This window comes from Clytia hemisphaerica, unplaced genomic scaffold (assembly GCF_902728285.1).
Source record: "Clytia hemisphaerica strain Z4C2 unplaced genomic scaffold, Clytia hemisphaerica genome assembly, whole genome shotgun sequence".
NCBI classification, from domain to species: Eukaryota; Metazoa; Cnidaria; class Hydrozoa; order Leptothecata; family Clytiidae; genus Clytia; species Clytia hemisphaerica.
Window position 1 is genome coordinate 1,382,617 of NW_027104378.1, and position 21,868 is coordinate 1,404,484.

The following is a 21,868-nucleotide window of genomic DNA, read 5'->3' on the forward strand; positions in this document are numbered from 1 at the left end:
GTTGAATTAGCAACACAATCTATTGGCTTGTTTTTGAATATACAAAAAACCAAATACTTGCATATCAACTCAACAAACAACCAAAGCTTCAAAACCATTGATGGATCAGAACTTGAAAAGGTCCAAGACTTCAAATACCTCGGCTCGTACTCCGAAACATCTACTGAAGTCAATACGAGAATGGCACAAGCTTGGTCTGCTCTCAACAGGCTTGATACATGCTGGAAGTCGAAAATTTCTGCTAAAACGAAACTAAAGATCTTTGATGCGACAATCATGTCGATCCTTTTATATGCATGTGAATCCTGGTCCCTCAATAAATCTCTCGAGAGAAAAATTGACGGGACCTACACAAGGATGCTGAGAAGGGTGAAAAACATCAATCCCCAATCACATACCACCAACAGAGTCCTCTACGGAGGGCGACCTCCAATCAGCAAAGTCATTCAAATCCGCCGTCTCCGCCTAGCTGGCCATATCATACGTGGTAACGAACCTGCAACAAAACTTTTGTTCTGGGAACCTGAAAAGCCTAGACGAAGAGGTCGACCAACCAAAACGATTAAATCACTGATACATGAAGACACTGGGTTGGAAGAGAGGGAACTTATACGGCTGATGCACGACAGAGATAGATGGAGGGAACACATCATGTCACCCCAAGTGGATGCCTAAAGTAAGTAAGTACGAAACAACTTAAAGAAAAATAACGATAAAAAAAACTGTTGAAAATTTATTGGCTTGTATTCATGGTTTCTGCCTACTTTTTCAGTCCCCCCTTAAAATGCAATTTTGCCCTTAAAGAAAACTCCCCCCTTAAATCGAACAAAAATTACCGGTACCCCTTGTTAGAATGTCCCCCCTTAAAATGAAAAAAAAGAGGAATCCCCCTCAGATTTTTATTTTTAGACTTTGACAATAACAAAGTACAACGATTGGTTTGATATCAATGCCATCAACATTATATTAGGTACATGATGATATCCAACTAAATAAAATTCAATAAAAAGAAATCATTGAAAATAAACTGGATCCTATAATCAAATGATACAATAAAACTTTTTATGAATAAAACCAAACAAAAGATGCAGTACTTGGTATAACAGTTGTGTTTTGTTCATATCTTAAGGCCTTGTAAATTATCTTTATCATTAGATTTGAACTGGGAATGTTTTCTGATTGTAGTCCTAGTTTAAGTTAGGTTGAGTAAGTGGTCTTCCCAAGTTGAGAATTTAGGCAGTAAAACACAAGTAAGATTTCATGCTTATGACATTGATTTTGGATGTGACAGAGCTGAAAATGTCAAAGATCATTAATGACAAAGATCATTGATGTCGACCAACTATTGCAAGAAATTTTTGTACCCTTCAGCCAACAATTTTTACAATAGAGAGAGAGAAGAGAGTATGCAGATTCATGGGCCCCGGCGAGCCATTTGAGTGGGGGGCGGCAAGATTTAGGAAAAAAATGTCGGCCACCATGGTTGGGCAACGAAGAAATTTTTTCACTTTTTACACCCTCAAAACAGCTTAAAACGTTATCTTATTGGGGAGAATAATAGTTTTTATGGTTTGATTTGGTCTGTTAAAGGTCATTCTAATGTACATAACTTTCAATATAGCATGGTCTGCAAAATAGTGGGCATGAAATTGTGAGCACAAAAACGGGAAAGAAGATAATTATTAGACAAAGAAAATTATTATCAATAAAACCAAATATTTTAGTCCCCCCTTTTTTCTTATTTTGATAGATTCTTGCAGCCCTTGATAAAGAATCCCCCCTTATTAAAAAAAAATGACAAAAATCCCCCCTTTTTTAAAAGGCAATTTTTTTGACCCCCCCTTATTTTAAGGGGGGGGGCAGAAACCATGGTATTAAAGATATTTTTGTTAATGTTCTTTTTTTTTCTATGATTATGGGTTAGATTTGTTCTTGTTAGTTACATGATGTTATACTATAGTGTTCAAATTTTTTTTTGAATTTGCATTCATGCAAAATTAACAACAAATGCAGTTTAATGAGATTGTCTCACAGACTTTCTTTAAAAGTGCTTTTTGTTGATTGATTCTTTTGTTTTTGAAAAATGATCATTGTTTGCTACAAAAAACAATATACACAGTTTAGTGAGGGGTCAAGGATCATCTCTAAAACTGCAATTTGTGTATTTGTTAAGTTCTCTTGGTTTATTGAAATTAATAGTTGTTATTGTTACGTGTTGTTTTGATTATTCTGAGCTGATGTGTACGTTTGATTTTTGTTGAAAATCACTTTGTGCAGTTTAAATCGAAGTAACGAAAGTGCCAAATGATTTTCAAATTTTGAAATTTAAAATGAAGTAAAAATTTTCAAATTTCAAAATTTGAAAAATGAAAAATGGAAAATTTTTAGTATTGCTTAAAATTGGACAAAGCTCGTTGTAATAAAAGTGCCAATTAAAGGTTTAAATTTTAAAAATTATATTTGTCACACTTTTTTCATTTATCTGAAATTTAAGAAGCAAACTAATAGAATTATCTTTGAAAAAACATATTCGTGAAATTGAAGGGACAAAATATCCACCTGTTTTTTGCCTATTGTCTCAGATATTAGGCTATATTAGTCGAAAGTAAACATCGTTCTAAACCCCCATAACGTGGTTTCTTTGCCTTATATGGTAAAGTTGATCACCTAAACCTTCTTAAGGTCAAATTATGATGTTACAGTGTGTGCAAATCACACTTCTGTATACTAGGAACAAAAAGTCTATTGACGGGTCACGTGACGTTAATCAACCAATCAATTCTCTCAAAGATAGAATCACTCGAATTGCAGGGCTTTAGGTGATTATTGCACTTTTAGTGTACCTCCTGTTGACGTCAACACAGATTGTTAACCTTCTAATGGGCTATTCTAAAAAAAATTATACAGGGGTATTGACGAACTTTTTTCACTAGCCCCCCTGGAAATATTGAATAGCAAATTATCCCCTGGAAATTGGGATACAAACCCTCTGGAAAACTAAGTTTTGTGAAAAAGGGCTGGAAAACAACTGATGTCAGTTTATGAGGGGAGAACCCCCTATAAACATTGAATAACCCCCTTGGAAAAGCTGAAAAAGGAACAAAAACCCCTTGGAAAATCAAGGCTTAGACCCCCCTTGAAAATTTCGTCAATACCCCTGTACAGTTTAAAAATGGAATAGCCCAATTTATCCATACTTAAAATTTAAAAACCTCTTTTGGCACTTTTATTACGTCGATTGGGGTATAAACAATTTTTTAAATTTCAAAATTTGAAAATCAAATTTTTTTTGTATTTTTCATTTTTCAAATTTTGAAATTTGAAAACTTTTACTTCTTTTCAAATTTCAAAATTTGAAATTCATTTGGCACTTTCGTTACTTCGATTTAATAAGGGTATCGAAAGTGCCAATCAATTTTTGAAATTTGAAAATTGAAAAAAGTCATTTTTTGATTTTTCGAAAATTAAAAATTAGTTTATTTTTAATTTTCAATTTTTCAAATTTGAAAATTAAAAGTTTCCTGGTCTGGGTGCCGATAGTGCCATTAGAATTCGTTTAAATAAAATTTAAATATGAAGAGAGACAAAACTGAAGTTTAATATTTGGTACGATTATTTTACTGTGTTTTTTTCTTACGGGCTATTGACGAACAAACGTGCCTACGTTTGCTCTCAACAAACCTCCCTCACTTGCATTGTCGCCTCCTTACTGTTACGGACGCTATAATGGAAAACATCAGTTTAGCAGACATCGAGCAACTTATAAGGGAAGAAAAAACTTTTTACCAAATAAGTAACGTTTTGAAAGAGAGATATCCTGGTACAAGGGGTTTCTCTGTACGTTCAATTAAGAGGTTTTTTTCTGAAAATGGACTATCGACTGTGGTTTCCCAAGATTGTATTAGAAGAGAAGTATCAACAGCAATTGAAGAGGTAAAGATATTTCTCTTAACTTTTTTACTTGAAACTCTGGAAATGTTCCCTACTAAAGAGAAAGAAATTAGGCTTTGTTTTTTTTTGCGGGAGGTGAAGGGTGAAGGGGGCTTTGCGGGAAAAATAGTCTAATTAAATCTTCGTAATAAAATTCTTATGAAAATCCTTTTCTTATAAAATGAACCCGTGAATTTATTATAGAGAACTTATATATATAATAAATCCACGATGAACCGAAGGCTGAGGAAAGAAGTGGCTTTGAGCTTCTGGTATCATAAAAGAAAAATGAGGATCATAATCAGTCATAATCCTCAAGGGTCGAAGATCTTCTCAGTATAGACCAGTATAATAAGCAATAAAAAAGAGTTTTGTTATCTTGTTCTAGGTTGGTCCAGTGTATGGAAGGCGAATGATAACTGGCTATCTCAATCAAAAGTATCAAGGTCAAGGAGTTGTGTTTGGTGAAAGAAGAGTAGGAGATGCATTAGCAGTCGAGCATCCTCGTAATCATAATAGACGTCGTAATAATACAGCTCGACTCATTAACCCGATCCCATACAGTGCCGACTATTTTGGACACAAACTTCACATTGATCAGAATGAGAAGTTGATAAACTATGGGGTAACCCATGTTCTCGCAATCGATGGTCACTCAAGATTCGTAGTTGCACATTCAATTATGCCGATCAAGAATAATTTAGTAATCTATAAAGAAATCTACAGGTAAACGCTTTTTTGCTATTTCAAGTTTTCTCACAGATGCTCCAAAAAACCATTGAGGCGAAATCTGTACTGTTAGCTCGGTAATCCATACAGGTGAAGGCAATTTCAATGAGATATTTTGTTCTAACGGGGGTTTGAAACTAGTACTTTTTCACGAAGTTGCTACGGCCAAAATTCCAGGCATAGTATATAAACTCGTAAATTCCAGGGTTTCTACTGTACAAATCTATCTCTGGTTAGTTCTACTGGAACTGAACACGGAAATTTAAAATATCGAGATATATCTTATCGATGTTTTCTGTTTCAATTTTTAGAGAAAGCTGTGTTTCATATGGTATGTTTCATCAACTCCGTGTCGACCATGGAAAAGAATTCTATCTAATGTTGGGAATGCAAGAAATCTTTGAAAATCTGAGATCGAGAGGGGATATTCAGTGTTATCGTCAAACAGAGTCAAAAAAGGTATTCTGGGATTTTTTAGTTTTTAGTCTCTCTCTCTCTCCCTTTAAACATTCTCAAACTCAGGCAAGCTTCAATAGTTTAAGATGATAAATCCAGGTCCAAGAGTGTAGTCCAATAGCAAGTCCAGTTCAGCAACTCAAAGATATGACAACAAAATCTCTCTCTCTCTCTCTAACTTGAATGATTATTAATGCCCTCTGCTTTGACTCCCTGTAACCTGGACGATTACTGATCACTTTTGGCGTTCCAAATGACGCCTTGTTTTGTTTCTAAACATTGCAATGCAATTTTACATTTCAGCAGAATCTACCAGTAGAACGATTTTGGGTAGAAATGAACGGGCGCGTGAACTATCCCTTGAAAACGGCACTTGTCTGGTTAGACAATAATAATATCTTCGATATCAATGACGAAATTCAAAAATATTCTGTATCCAGAGTCTCTATGGCTGTTGCTAAATATGGTGCTGGCATATGTATTAGATCGTGGAATGAACATCATATCAGAGGTAAAAGATTTTTGACACCTAAAGCCCTTATTCTGAACCGTCTCTAACGTTGACATCTTTAGATTGCACAAAATTCTAAACTATCGGCCTCCAATTCGCCACTGGTCAATGATATCTATGTTTAGACTATTCTCGATAATCCTGATTTATGAATCAAAAGTCGGTTGAATCTTTAGGTGTTGGAAAAATATCGAAAATGGTGCTTTTCATAACATTCTCTTCCAATGTCAATTCAAACTTTTTTTAAACACCTGTTACAATTAATTTTTGCAAAGTTTATTGTTTTTTAATTTTGTTTCAATTTTAATTTTAAGGTCGAGGCAAACCAAGAACAATAAAAGACGAGACAAATTTGTTGCAGCCGTTACGGCCGACCGATCTCCCAAATGTGTTAGAAGCAGTGGATCTCTATCAGCAGGTTTACAGAGGAAACTTGACAATGGAACGTGATTTTGGAAGTGATCCATTGTTTGATTTCCCAGACTTACGGCAGGTTAGAAGGGCCGAATTCGAACAACACTTTTCTATGAAGGACATATTCGAAGATTGTCTAAACTTCAGATCGCAGCTGCTGGGAGAAGCTATTGTCTGGTATTATCAAAGAACCTTGGAACTCGCAAGATAGGAAGTCTCATCAAAGTGTTGTCTGAACTTTAGTACTGCTGTTTTTTTCTTTAAAAAGTCTTATGTTTTACTAACAGCCGCAAAGAAAACAATTTTATCTGTATTACTTTATAATGAAATGACAATTTTCTCAAGACACGAATATTCCACCGCTTTTCCAGGTCAAGAAATACAGACATCTTTATTACAAAATGAGTTTATCCTTATCGAACTTAGCCAATATTCCTATAGAAAATGTATGTTATCTGGATTGGCGGATCAGTGTTTAAGTCAGCGGTATGGCTTCTACTCTCGGGTACCTAATAAACGTACACCCCCTGCTTATTGATTTTTGGAAAAATATATTTGAAATTTCTTTCTTTTGTCTTAGTTCTTCTGTATTCTGTATCCTTTTCCAATTTTTTCCACCCCGTTCATTTTAATTTCAACCTCCCCCGTCTATTAGGTACCCAAGAGTAGTGTCGAAAGACTCTTCAGAACAGTAATTTCGGTGGCTCTACCCCTTCTACTAAGTTGCCAATGTCAAGCCATCATGGTACACATTTTTGCTTTATAGGAATAACCTCTATAAGAATATCATGGTGAGACATCGGGTTTAGAACAATCAAGAACAATAGAATAATAAAAATAATGTTCGTTATTAGCCAAAGTACGCTATTATTATTAAAGATGTTACTAGGTTAATTCGTGTTTCGGATAGTAAAAATTATGCAATCTTAGAGTGATTTCAATCGTATCATTAATTGTTCTGAAGTTTTAAAAAAAATAGACGTTTCCACTCATACGAAAAAATCTGTTTCTCTCTTGTAAAGATGTTTTTCGGAACCTTTTCATAAAAAGCTCAAAGTTACATCTAAATTCTTGTTCAAATACACGCTTTTTTATTTAAACAATAGAAATTTAAGAACAACCTCAGACTCAGCTTAAATTTACTGGTTCTTATAAAAACACAAGCGTGTATGTCATTTAAGTAAAAAAAGGCTAAAAAGAAATGAAATTTTGAGGCTTTTGATTCTGATAAAAATGATGCTTACAAAAACGCTATTCCTAATTTTTAATGATTTGATAAAGATTTATTAATAAGAGGATTTCTCAAAAACCAAATCAATCTCGATCTCAACTTTGACGGGAACAATGAATTCATGCAAATGAAATTAAGAACATAAGAATATCTTTTTAAACGTTTCACTTCACTTTCCATAACAAAAGAAATTTACAAATATATAAAGTTCTCAATCACCATGGTTCCTCATTGCAGTTAAAAGATTCTCGAATGAGGTAACAGTATAGAATCCAAAATCGCTGTTTCTGCAAAGCGGGCACGTTGATAACAGTTGATCCATGCAAGTCAGGGGGGGGTACAGCCGCAGGGTACTAACCCATAGGGTACTAACCTGATTTTTAAGAAAAATTGTCTTAGGTACCACCACCCCCTTTTTAGTACCGGGTACTTACTTTTTCTTAAGGAAAAAGGGACCCCCACCCCCCCTTTTAGTACCGGGTACTTACTTTTTTTTAAGGAAAAAGGGACCCCCACCCCCTTTACTAAAAAGGTACCGGCTTTAAAATTACCAAGGAAAATAGAAGACACCACCCTTAAAACTTGCCAAGCATGGTCCCAATCTTTCAAAAGCCAGCAAAAGCAGCTCTTTGTTGTTATTGTGACTTGTATATACCATGTTTTTAACTCAGATCCTCTAAAAAGTTCTTTAAATCAAACACAACTTTTAATTACAAAGGTAAAACAAGGAAATTCCTTGGCAAAAGTAAAATATTATATAGCTGTAATAACGGCAATAAAAGTATATATCTATCAGAAGATGTAAAAATCAAGTTGTTAAAAATTGAAGAATAGTATGAAAGCTTGGATTGGATGGATTTCAATAGATTGGTAATTTATTCAAATTATTCAAAACTGTGTCAATCTTATGAAAGAAGTTGAAATAGAAAAAAGTTGCATTGTTGGCTCTGGTTGGCTTTGCTTAGTTGACCTGCCTCCGTCTTAATTGTCATAAACAGACAAACAAACAAACAAACAAACAAATATAAACAGAAATAAGCTATAGGGTATATTATAAACTGCAATAAACTAAAATAAACTAACCCCTCTAACAAAAACAATCATCAGTTTGGATAAGAATTTTATTGTTTAAAAGACAGATTGTATCCCTTTGGATGCAACAGCTTGTAATTCTTTTCATCAGAAGGCAATGACAAACATATACCTCATTCTAACTTGAGATATCAAAGACGAACTATCCTTCTCACTAATTAAAACAATACTGATTTTGAAAAATAGGTTTCTTTACATTAGCTATTTCAATATTTGTAACTTAGTGGTCATAAAATTCTCCTCTTAGAAAGTAGGGCAAAAATTAAACAAAAAATTAAACAAATGTACCATATTCAGGGCCTGAGTACTTGAAGAAAAATTGAAATGATACCCACCCCACCCTAAAATTGGTACCGGGTACTAACTTAAAATTGGAGATATACCCACCCCCACCCCAAAATTAGTACCGGGTACTAACTTTTTTGAATTTCCAAATTAGACACCACCACCCGGCTATGGGTTAGTACCCTGCGGCTGTACCCCCCCCTGTGCAAGTCACATCTCCCATTTGTTGCTTACAGCATTTTGAAAAAGCTACAGCTGGACCACGAACAAATTCACGACATATAACACATTTAAAAGCTTCTTTCAATTTGTCTACAACGGCCAATAAACTTCTGTTAGTTTCCATCGATCGATTTAAGTTGTCAAGTTTGGAATCAATCAGACCTGAAAATGAATTAAAATTTCGCTTTTTATTTATCGAATCTCATCCTTACTCAAGTATTTTTCCTGTCAATGTAGCATTTCTATAAAGTATTCACTATCGTATATAGATATTTGTATAACATTATTTCTCATCATATGTACCTATGTAGATGTTTGTATAGTATTTTGATGTACTTTAATAATACAATTTTGGTTGAAAATCTCGCTAAATCACGATCCACTAAAATAAAAGTTTACATAAAAATTCCAACGAACTTACTCAGTAATTCTCTATTGCTTTCTTGTACGTTATCTTCGTGTTCGATGGCGAAGATTTTTCTTGCACTCTTCTTCCAAAATGATAATTCTGGTCAGAAAAAAAAGAAAGTTTTATTGTTCCAAAAGAAAGATCACTTTGCAGAGTATTGCGAAATAGTATCGAAATTATCGTTAATTGATCTGGAACCCGAATTCACCATGAACTTTTAAAAAATAAACCGGTATATAAGCAAAAGAACAAAGTGACGTAATATAGGGCTGGACTTAAAAAAATTGTTGATTTGCCGTCACCCGACCGACCCTACCTCGAAACCTGCCGACTCGAGAATGGTTCATTCAATTGTGCTCAAATTTTCACCAAAGATGCATCTCACTAAAGTCAAACATTTAAAAAAATAATTTTTTCAAAATTCTGATTACGTCAGCAAAAAGTAGAATTTTTCGTTTTTTTACTAATTTCTGTTGACGTCATCAAAATTTCGAAAATATTTTTTTCCAAAAGATCGACTTTGGTGAGATACATCTTTGGTAAAAGTTTGAAGACAATTGGAATAACCATTCTTGAGAAATTCAATTTTTAGTTTTGATGACGTCATCGATTATGACGTAATAATGAGTTTTTGCGGTTTTTCGCGAAAATCAGTGAAAAAACAATTAGGTTACACATCAGGTTAGAAACTACATCATAGTACCCTTCATGTTCATCCATTTGTTTGGTCATTTTCTGTCGACTAATGCGATCTAAAAATTATGGTAATTTTCATTTTTTGAGACATGCCATAACTTACCCGAGGACCCAAAAAATTTTATTGCCATTTTAAAGAAGATTTTTTTTCCTTCAAAAACTTCAAACAATAAAAAATCAAAACTCGTATCTTGTTTGTCTCAAGCATAAGAATTGTAAATTTCCTGCTAGCACTTCTGTTTTTTATTCAAAATTACCTAAATGTAAACAAACTGTTAAACTTTCCATGGACGAAAATTCTTAAATCGCCAAAATAACAAAAAATTCCGACCGACCGACCCACCTCCAAAATCTAGGGTCGGATGAAGGCAAACCAACAATTTTTTAAGTCCAGCAGTGCAATTGCAGTATAAGAACGAATATCGTAAATACAGGATATCCTAAACTGTTATACTTACTTCTATTTGCGTCGGAGTCCTCGATTGGTAAGCACGAACTGTTGACTAGAACCAAAGTGTCGTTGTCGAAGCCTTGGCGAGCTTTTTCAGTCAATGAGTCAACATTAGCGGATTCCTCATCGATATTAAAATACATCTCGCGAAGGTGTTTACCTGAGAAAAAAAATATGAATACACCTTTCCCGTAATTCGTAAAACTAATGCGCGCGCATTATTTTGATGCTCTCCACCGTTTGGTCTCTGGAGGTAAACAAACCCGTTTTTGCCTGCGTTCCCTTAGGGAAAGTTGGTTTTTTTAGCTTTTCTTAAGTTTTGTCGAACAAAATCCCCTCAAATTTTATTATGTTCAATCTATTCATGATATTATACCACCCTGAAAATATTTTGCCAAAAGAAGGTCGCTGTCAAAAGTTAGAGGCTCAAATCCCACTTTCCCTAACCCCTCGCAGGCAAAAACGCGTTTTTTACCTCCCAAAAAATTTTATACACAACGCTGGAGCGCACATTTTCCCGGGCCATTTCTGAGAAATTTGAATTACGGGAAAGGTGTATTGATAAATACTGACTTATGATCCTTTATTTTTTAGAAACAGTTGAAACCAATAAAGCTATCGCCTGAAGAGCTGAAGCGAATCTTCTATCTAAGATTTGATGCCAGTTATCTTCTACATAAGTTGCCCGTCTTGGCGTGGCCCAGGTGGTTTTTAAGCCGGATTGAAATGAAAGTAAAATTTACCGCCAGATGTCAAAAGGAATCATTGAGAAAATTGAGAAAAAAAACAACCAGAATGAGGAACCATCGAAAAAGGTTCAACTCAAAACATCTCGGTCATTTTTAGAATACTGTAAACTCTTACCGATTTTATTATTTCTCGCTTCAGCATAAGTGATCTTCACCTGGACCAAATCTTCAGTAGGAGGTGAACTTCTTTTTCGAAAGGCGCCAAATCTAAATTTAAAATAAGCATGTGTTTAATTTTTCAGCGACTAACTTTATCGCGAGCAACGTACATAAAAAGTGAAGTACATAAAAGCTCGAATTTAATTTCCTATATTAGAAAATTAAACGAAAAATATTCTCTAAACGATGTAGGCAGAGAACGGAAGCGTACGTAAAATAAAAGAAATGACACAAAATATTAGGGGCGGTAAAACATTGATTATATTGATCATACAAGACTGAAATTAGACGTATTTTTAGTTTCTTGAATTATTTGAAATAACCCTAGCCGTCTAAATCAGAAAATAAACTGTAACTAACCAAACAAATAGTTTGAACTTTGATGATTGAATTTCTTACCTCCCTGAGTTTGAGTTTGAGCTTGAGCTTGAGCTAGATGTCGAGGGCTTATTGAATGCGGCATTGAATGATGAAGGGCAATTTGGAATGCTTATTCTTTGCTGTTGTTGATAATCGCTTCCTTCTACTCTGTAGGTCGTACCTGGTAGTGCAGTCTCTAATAGTAAGAATGTACCGTCTTCCCACCGTCTTCTCTTGGGAAATCCGATTCACCCGCATGATAGTCTTCTGTAATGAATATACTCCCTGGCGATATCTAAATAAAATTACAGTTTTCATTGTAATGGACGTTTTTGTATACCCCCACCCTCAAAACAAAAACTGTAAGTATGTAACGCAAAGCAGTTTTCTCTTACCTTAAATACTGATGAGAGTCTTTGAGCAGTCGCGTTTGCTTTCCTCAGAAGTACCTCGGTTCTGTTACTTCCGGCTGCTGCACGATAGAATTTAAAAGTAAAATCGTCCATTTTGCGCGGAGCTGCACTGATGGTTGAACTTTGTTGTTGAAGTGTTATTCGACAATTAACCAACTTACTTGCTTCTTCATTATATTGTCAATTTTGACAAACAGCGCTGCTTGTTAGCCAATCAAATTCACGATTCGGTAAAATAATTGTTTTACTAGCCAGAGCATTGTCTCGTTGACCAATCACATTTAAGAGGCCGAGAAAGTATTGTTTTCGAGGCTATAGTCAAAGTGTTATAAAGTCTTTCTGTTTGATTAATAAAACAATAATAAAGACATGAACCATGATCTCCCACATGTGGCAAAAGGAAAATTTTTGGGCGGGTCATTATACACAATGGACATGTGAAAGAAAAAAGTTATTTTGGCAAGCAATGAAAAACTGTCTGTGAGTCGATGTCACATTTGCTACACCTTCCAAGGTTAAATAAAGCCTGCTTAAAAGCAACAAGAAAATTTATTGCACTGTCATTTCATTGCGATTCTTATACTTTTAGAATCAGCAATTTATAAGCTCTCCAACGATATAAATATCTATTTGAAAAGAAAAATGCTTCAATATTTTTTCCGTACATCCCATTTGACCTGCTGAAAGAATATTTCATATCCTGATGCAATGAGCCTCAACGAAAGGGCAATTATATGATTATTTTTTCACCGGTGTAAACGGCAAAAAAGAGGGCTCCTTTTCAGAGGTCGATAATCAATAGGCCTGGACCCTGATAAAATTATTTTGTTTTTCTGCAGACGTTACCTAGCTTTTTTATTTGATTTGGATGGACCCACAGATGATGGATAGGATCTAGCATTTTAATTGTTTTCAGAGCGCGAGATCAAAAAAATTAGGTGGCAAACGCTATTTCGCATCTCTCAAACCAGTGAAATTGCTTGTTGTCACGTGATTTCTTTGGTAGGAAATCCTACCAAAACTTGCTTCACTTTTCGATAAAGGCCGCAAATCTAGCCCTTCGGGCTTTACAGATCTGTGGATGGACCCTTGAAACAACAGAGCTCTCGGGTATTTGTTTGTTTAACATGTACAGCAAAATAGACAAAAGAATATTTAAGGTGTGCCGTGTCTCAAATTACAAGAAGAGAAGAAAAAAACTTCAGAATAATGGAGCTATGACGTCAAAGAAAAGAAAATCGAGAAGGGGAAAAGTGTGTCTGAATGCTAAAGTGATAATGTTTTCTTATTAAAAGGAACCTCCTCTGATTTTAAATCGAGCTATTTATTATCTGCTATTTTGTACTTATTATAAGAACATTCTTTTACAGAGGCTATGTAAGGTCTGGTCTTAATGTGCTTACAATAAGTAAAGCACTGCTATTATGAAAAACTGACGTCATGTATTCTATACCTACAAAGGCTTTACTCTACAATAAGCCTAATAATAGGTTGCATTAATTTTAGCGCATACTGTAACTATTAAAAAAAGAAAAAAAGACTGGTGGCTGTTGATCAACATTTCATTTCATTTCATTTCAAATTGAAATATGACAAAAATTCACTTTTTTGGGTCAAATCAAATGGAAGAAATTAAGAGAGACAAATGGCACTTTCACTCCCTTGTGAAGTACCTTGCCGTGAACTAATGATTTCGCAAGTCCGAAAAAATGAGAAAATACTAATTTTCAATTTTCGAAAAATCAAAAAATGACTTTTTTTCAATTTTCAAATTTCAAAAATTGATTGGCACTTTCGATACCCTTATTGGAGGTAACTCGCCATTGCCTGGTCCAAAGCCCAGGAGTGTCAACATGTCTCTTTAAAACATGGGTAAAAACTAATTTCATTACATAACCAAATTTTGTGGAGATGGGCTGACATGTTGACAAAGCAGGATGGACTCCCTCATGAAACTAAAGTTATTTTTTAAAGTAAAAGAATAAACTTCATTCTGCTTCATTGACATTTTTGATTTTTGATTTTTTTTGTGATTTTTCTAAAGGATGTACGTAATTTTTTTCAGTACTTAAAAACCCCTCGCATAAATCCATAATTATAACATGGCAAATTGAGGAATGTTCAGGGTCAACCTGTGTTAGGTATTTGCTTTATGCACTTTAACAGGTAAGTATGTAAATTGGCACTTTCTGCCTAACAGCCAGCAACTCCTCATATTTGCTATGTAATAATAAAATCTTAAGATGAATTCCCTCTCTCACCTTTGAAGTGAACTTCTTTCTTTCAGAGTCGATTTCCAAAATTTACCTGCCACGCCTAGGATTTGAACCTAGATCTCCTATATATTATATAGGTGCTTTACATTAAGCTAACGTGGCAACTCATCCGCAATTTTTCTAAATAAAGGAAAAATACAAATTTAGATCAAGGAACATGAACACATCTGCAGTTTTTCAAAAGTTTAAGTTGATAATAAAAAATTACAGGCTACCGGTCCCCCGCAAAATCGTGTGCGTACTATCCACTCAGAGGTGGGGGTTTCACGACTGCCAAGGTACGCTCATTGTTGCCGGCTTCCAAATTTCAATTCGAGTTTAGACTACAATACAATAGTTGACCTGCCAGGACATTATTGGAAAAGCTAATTTTTGCTAAAAAATTAAACTCAAACCCGTGAAATACAATTTTATGCCAATTTCATCCAAAAATTTACAAAACCCCTAGTAGGGGGGGGGTTTCATGGTTGGCGGAGGAGCGGAATCTGCCCTTTTTTCGGACGGAGTGGCGGAATTTGGCGAAAATTTAGACGGAATTACGGAAATTGGGTTCTCTGACGGAGACGGAAAATTAGACAATTTTAGTGCGGAAAAACGGAATTTAGCAAAAAAATTTGCGGAATTTCGGAATTGGTAAAGGATATTCAAAATTTGCGGAATTTTCGACAAAAATATTGAATTTCAAAGGAATTTTCGGTGACGGAATTTTGGTTCAATTTAAGACGGTTTGACGGAAATTGGAGAAAAAATTGGCGGAATTGCGGAATCGGGTACCCCCTGAAACCCCCCCCCTAGTACAATGAAAGAAATTTGTCTAAAAAAGGGCAAAACCGCAAAAATTAATTCCACGAAATGCGATTTTTTCCATTTTTTCAACCGCGAAAATTAGTTCCCTTAAGGTAGACATGATTTCAAGTTTTTGATTTCATTTATTTCTATTTTCTCGTTTTTAAATTTCAAAACTTTCAATAATTTATATATTTACATGATAATTAAAGGAAATTATTACAGGACCCGAAAGAGACATTTGATTATTCAATTTCAAATTGAAACGAAAAACAGAAAAATTCCAATTTTCTATTTTCAGTTTAAAACCAAAATTGAAAAATCAAAATCAACTTTTAATTTTCTATTTTATTATAAAAAACGAAATTTAGAGGCTTATTTAGAAGAAAATTAAGGACTACTTCCGCAGTGTGCAAGTTGACTTGGTGTGCCGTCGACCACCGCCTACGTACCCACGAACGAAAGAAAGATTTTTCGCCCATGTTTAGTATCAATTTTCAATTCATTTAAAAATCAAAAATTAAAGCTAATTTTTATTTTTCAAATTATTGAGAAATAAATAATCAAACTGTATTTTCAATTTTCAAATTATTGAAAAATCAAACATTAAAGCTGTTTTTCAATTTTCAAATTATTGAAAAATGAAAAATCAAAGCTGTTTTTCGTTTTTTTCAATAATTTTCAAATTGAAAATTGAATTTTGATTCGAACTTGAGAGCTTAAGAGTCACGTGACTGAAATTCTACATGCTTTTTTTAGTTAGTCGTTTGTGCCAGCGTAATTGCATAATACATATGTATATACCTTGGGTACCAGAGGCTCACTTTTCTTCAGACAAAACTCATCTGTCATTACGTAACTAATTACCCAGAAGATGCGCACTATTCTTTGGCGTTCTGTTTATCAAAACAAAAAAGATAAAATAAGGTGCACGCAAAATAAGGTGCGCGCAAAAATTTTTTAACCGCAACGGCCGGCTCAGAATCGGAAGAAACAACATCATGAATCTGGGCAATCTATATTAACCCGACCTCGACCTCGACCCTGACTCTTGTAAAGGGCCGACCCGCGACCCAAATACAATAAAAAGCCGATCCTGGGTAAAAAATATCTTTTTAGATGCTCTGCCCTTGGGGGGGGGGAGGCTTGTGCTTGTGACGAATGTTCACGTCTCGTCCTCTTTCGCCCCTCCCGGCCTCCAGACCGAAGACTATTCCTAAAGTACACTTTTTTGTATAAGAACTAATTTTTTAAGAACAATAATAATGAGTCTCAAAACCGCCTAAAAATAAAGAACAATGTTGAGCCTGAAATCACTCCATTTAAAGTAATTGGTGACAGGACAATTGCCCCCCATGACAATTGCCCCCGGACAGTTGCCCCCAGACAATTGCCCCCAGGACAATTACCCCCCACACAATTGCCCCCGGGACAATTACCCCCCCAGAAAACTGCCTTATTTCCCTATAATCATTTATCCAAAAAATTAACAAAGAACTGAATTTTAGCTTTAATGTTCTTATATAAAAACTTATCTTTTGGAATTTTTTTAAAGATATTTTTGAATTGAAGAGGTTTTAATGCAATTTTAGGGCAGATGCTTTATTTTATGAAACTCAAAAAAGAAAAATGGCTCCCTTAGAAAAAAATTCATTGCATATTTTTTGATTAGCTCTTTAATTTCCGCAGACTCTAGAAAAGAAACCAGAATACCGTTACTGCGATAAAGATACAAGACGCATGGAAACCCCCCCCCCATCCGAAAGTCGATGAAATCTTTTAACTTAACATACCTTGGGTCCATTAATACTTCTAGCGCTGGCTTGCAAGGCATGGTCGAGTACTAAATCGGTTTCCTCAAGACCAATGACTTCGGCTTTCGCTTAGTATGGTCGTGCGAGCTTAAAAAGCACTCTTTGTAGGAAAAAAATATGATCCGGCTGAAATTTTGCACAGACCTTCCTTATAGTATCCTTAAACCACAGAAAAAATTCCCCTAAATTCCCACTGGTGGAACACCCTTTTTTAGGCCATTTTAGTGATGACGTCATAACAGGAAATTCAAAATATCGTCATTTTCAGACTTTTAGCAATATCTTTGCTGAAGATCGTTCAAATATGATCAAATTTGGCCAAAAGTTGTGTTTTATGATGGTAATTAAGATGAAAATGTAAGAAATGACAAAATTTTATTTTTTAGGGGGTTTGGTTGGGTCAAAATAGCTCAAATGAGCAATTTTTGCCTGATTTTGACGATTTTTTGCACTTTATCATCGCCTGACTTTAAAAAAGTCATCAAAACTCTTAATAAAGTCATGATGAAATATTTAGCATACCAATAAAGATGTTTAAACGCCATTGAATTTAAGATGGCCTAATTGCTGTGAAATGTAAGATATTAGGGAGCCAAAAACATTGAGATTTGGAATCTTCTTACACGTGCAAATCTTCGTTCCACATGGGTTTTTGGTAGTTGTTTTGCACTTGCATCTGATTACCTTCAGGAGAGAATCCGGTCTTAACTGGAATAAGTACACCCGCCTTGTGTGTTTTCCATCCCCATTTACATACGTCGAAGACAAAGAAATCCTTTTCATCATCTTTAATGAGAGACCAGCACAATATTTGATAGTGACTGCAATCCATGAAAGTAAACGGCTCGTTCTGTTGGAGGCATGTTCGCCGGCTCAATCACTCCCTTGCACGCCATATCCACATATCTGTCATGTCTAAAAAGGACAGTAAGGATTTATTGAGGACGAGTCGTAAATTATAAGAAATGGAATAGAATGACTCATTTCAAAACAAACCTTATTTGAGGTAATGTCGAATTCAGTTTGCCACCATATAGGATTTTGAAAGCCTCAATCGACGCTTTGCCGACTTCCTCTTGTGTGCTCCAAATATTACTCGATTTCTTTTCCAGATGTGAGTTGGGGTACACTTTTTTCGGCATACATCTCTTCCAATAGCAGTTCTAGACCTGAGCCTTTCATCATGGTCCCGATACTTCCCACAAAACTCATTAAAGTGTGGAAACCTCCAAGCCGACATACAATATCCAGTGATTCTTGCTTTATTATTCCCATGGCCTTTAACCAAAGCGGTTGATCGAAGGTGGCACTTGGTGTTGTGATTCCAGCTTTCTTAGCTTCGTTGATGATAAACTGTAGCGTTGAGTAGATACATGTCGGACTTGATGGTGTCAGATCGATAATAGGTAGAAATGTAACGGTAGACTTGGATTTGGGATCGGGTGTAGTGCCAGTTGCTAATTGCATATAGCCGTTCCAATTAGGTCTTGTTTTTGAATGACTGAACCAACCACAATGCCATATGATGTCGTAATTGATTGAAGATGGAATTGTAGATACAGATTGAAGTTCATGGTAAGGCTTCAATAATAGCTGATTCAGTCCGGTGTTCTGGTTCTTGAAGTAATCAACAATTTCGACTCCTCTTTTCTTGGTTAACCTTTCGACTTTGAGGCGTTTTTTCAATCGTGGAACACGTCCGAAATATCCTTGAGGTGGTTTGTCACTGGTACAAATGATGCCCATACCGTGAAATGTACCTTTTCCTGATAGGGTGACAGTGTTATGGTCAGCATTATCTGCGATCCACTGAGCGAACAGTTGAGTCAGCGTTTCTAAGCTGATTTGAGACAACTGATCGGCATCTAGATTTGTGATGACTGATTGTTTGAATCTTGTAACTTCATCGGGTGTTATTGCTAATCCAAGTTTTGACAAATGATTAACAAGCCATTTTGAGCCAAATGTTTTGTCTAACTGAACACCAAGACCGAACAAGATAGGCGTAATGATAGTTCTTGGACGAGCTGCTTGGACGAGCTGCTTGGACGATGCACTGTGATAAATATTGCTGCTTAACTTTGGATCCAACAAGTTGGCCAATGAGTATTGAAAGCGACTCTAGAACCCACTTTCCACCTTTGATCTCGTCGATGATGTCCTTTGCATTAGGATAGTGCTCCTTGGAGACATCTAGATCTCGAATATCAGATTTTATGATTTGCGCAGCTGCTCTTAAGACGCCTTCCTTTGTCATTAATGATTTAAGTCTTCGGAGGTGAAAATCAGCAAGGTTTCTGAACATTACTAAGTCACTTTGGCGACCTTTTCCTTTAACAAAGTAGATGTGCCCTTCGTATTTGGCACTTAGTTTATCACGAAATCTACGAAGAGTGTATCCGTTCTCGTTGAATTCAAGGAGCTTTTCGTGAAGTTCTTGTATTGTGTAGCTTTCACAATCCATCATGTTTTCGAAGTGATGACAAAACAACTCGAACGCTTCAGACATTTCTATATTTTCAGGTCTGCCTTTTTTAGGCTTCGGGGTTTGATCGTGTAAGCAGAAATCCATCATACAATAGCAGTGGTATCTTGCCTCTTCTGCTGGCAAATCTATGCATGTTTGCAATCTTCCATTAACTTCTTCTCCCCAGTCGTCCTTCCGGTTTAATGCAGCCTCCAAAACAAGTTTGCGCTTCTCGATTGTCTCGACTTCCTTGTAATCATCTTTTTTACTATCACATGGTTTGGCACATAAAAAGCAATCTTTCTTCCAATTGAAAACTCTATCCAACGAAGATCGTAGTCGTTTTGGAGGAAGGGTTTCGATTGGAATCGTTCTTTTATCAGTTAGGCGTTTACGACACTTTTCATGCACGAAAATTTTGGACTCTTTAGCTGACAGATTTTTGATCTCTTGTAACAGCCCACTCTCTCCTTTCTTGCCGCATACATATTGCATAGTCCGTAGTCCTTTCTCACCAACTGGATTGGTAGGGTCATCGCCTTTTGTGCCACAAATAACGCAGTTTTCTGGATCCATTGTTCTAAAAGGATTATAATTATGATTTATTAGAATTTTTAAATTTTAGCGTCCGGCGACGCATTTTTACGAAAAAATTCTGTTCTAAAGTCTAGAAATTTTTCATGAACAGCAGGTCAAAACTTTTGAGATAGTTAGGTGGGACAGGGTTATAAAGCAATGAGACACGGGTATGCATACAACTGAGATCAGTAGATGAATTCTTGAGACGATGAGGCAGGGGTAATTTCTAAGACAGTAAGACAAGGTACAAACCCAAGAACAGCTTATCAAACTATCTATAAAACAGAGTAAAAAATAGGTTTAATTTCTAAGGTCTTCACCGGATGATTGTGTAATTTTGACAGCTAGATTTATGTACTGGTGGTCTTGTCATGGATTTTCAAGCAAATGTGCAAAACGAACGATTATAAAACTAACCTTTAGTATGAAATCTGAGTACTCCTGCGTTCGTACAAGTTTCTTGGTTCATACCAGTAAAGTTACCAATCAATATTACTAAGTTTTATTATTGTTTACCACTAGAACATAAGCAAGAAAATTCATAAACATTTTAAATAAAAGAAATACAAGTGACATAGAAACTCACACCGACCCGTACTTTAGATAAGAATGCAAGTCTCAAATATTATAGTACGTTCACTCTACTTTAGATAATCGTTAACGACTTTCAAGTAGAATTCTCTTCTTTCAACCATAAAGACATTATCCAAAGTAGAGTGAACGCACTATACACGCAAATGCAATGATATTTTACGATCAATTAATTAACAATAATCAATGGACTGCATGCTGATCCCTTGGGGAATCCATTAAAAAGTTCAAACATTTTACTCGGGAAGCTAGAATACTTTATCAAGAGTTTGAATGACTCTTTTAAAATAAGGCGATGATAAAGTGCAAAAAAATAGGCAAAAATAGGCAAAAATTGCTAATTTGAACTATTTTGACTCAACCAAACCCCCTGAAAAATAAAACTTTGTCATTCTTTATACTTTCATCTTAATTGCCATCATAAAACACAACTTTTGGCCAAATTTGATCACATTTGAACCATTTTCAGCGAAGATATTGCTAAAAGTCTGAAAATGACGATATTTTGAATTTCCTGTTATGACGTCATCACTAAAATGGCCTAAAAAGGGTGTTCCACCAGTGGGAATTTAGGGGAATTTTTTTTGTGGTTTAAGGATACTATAAGGAAGGCCTGTGCAAAATTTCAGCCGGATCATATTTTTTTCCTACAAATAATGTCAGGCGACCACACTATTAGCATGAAGCATAATTTCTCAGACCCTTATCTCTTGCACTGTTGAAATCTTTGTTGGTGACTCAGATATGCTTGGAAGGTAAACAACTTTTGAAACTTCTTCGTAATGATCACCCGATGATTGGACGAAGCCTATCCAACTAGGAACATTTGTATAGTGTTTTTCCCAAGTGTTTTAATATATACTTATGCAATAATTTTAATTAAATTGGAAGGGTAACTAGTACTTTAATTCATTGAAAAGAAGACACCACTGACTGTCGAAAAGCTTTAACATCATAAAAGTAATAATCGGGAACTATCGTTCATTTATTACTTATTATCTCCTCATCCTCGACCTCGTGGTGACCTCAACTACTCGCGCTTTTACTTTTATTGTTGTTCGGTATTTCATTAACAGTGATTTCCAAACTATTATCCACTATTACTACTATCCAAATTTTCAGAAGAAACTGTTTTATTTGTCGAAGAGGATTTTTCATGGTCAACTGGTTTACGCTCGTTTGAAGAGTTCAGGAATTTCGCCATACTTTTTCTTAAAGCGGATTCTTCTTCTATAGTAGGGGGCCAAA

The 21,868-nt window shown here is 35.3% G+C and overlaps 1 protein-coding gene and 1 long non-coding RNA gene across 2 annotated transcripts; one reads left to right on the plus strand and one right to left on the minus strand.

Annotated features, from left to right (window-relative positions):
• The first annotated feature begins 4,969 nt into the window (after positions 1–4,969).
• Positions 4,970–6,500, plus strand: LOC136819059 (uncharacterized). The gene is made up of 3 exons (XR_010848388.1): positions 4,970–5,118; positions 5,422–5,626; positions 5,941–6,500. It is a non-coding gene; the product is annotated as an uncharacterized lncRNA (long non-coding RNA).
• A 2,323-nt stretch (positions 6,501–8,823) lies between these two features.
• Positions 8,824–12,236, minus strand: LOC136819091 (uncharacterized). The gene is made up of 6 exons (XM_067075260.1): positions 12,090–12,236; positions 11,734–11,989; positions 11,291–11,382; positions 10,434–10,586; positions 9,292–9,378; positions 8,824–9,032 (listed from the first exon to the last, which is right to left on the minus strand). Exons 4-6 carry the CDS (start codon positions 10,567–10,569, stop codon positions 8,824–8,826), a joined length of 432 nt encoding a protein of 143 aa, XP_066931361.1. The 5' UTR covers positions 10,570–10,586; positions 11,291–11,382; positions 11,734–11,989; positions 12,090–12,236.
• Between the last annotated feature and the right edge of the window lie 9,632 nt (positions 12,237–21,868).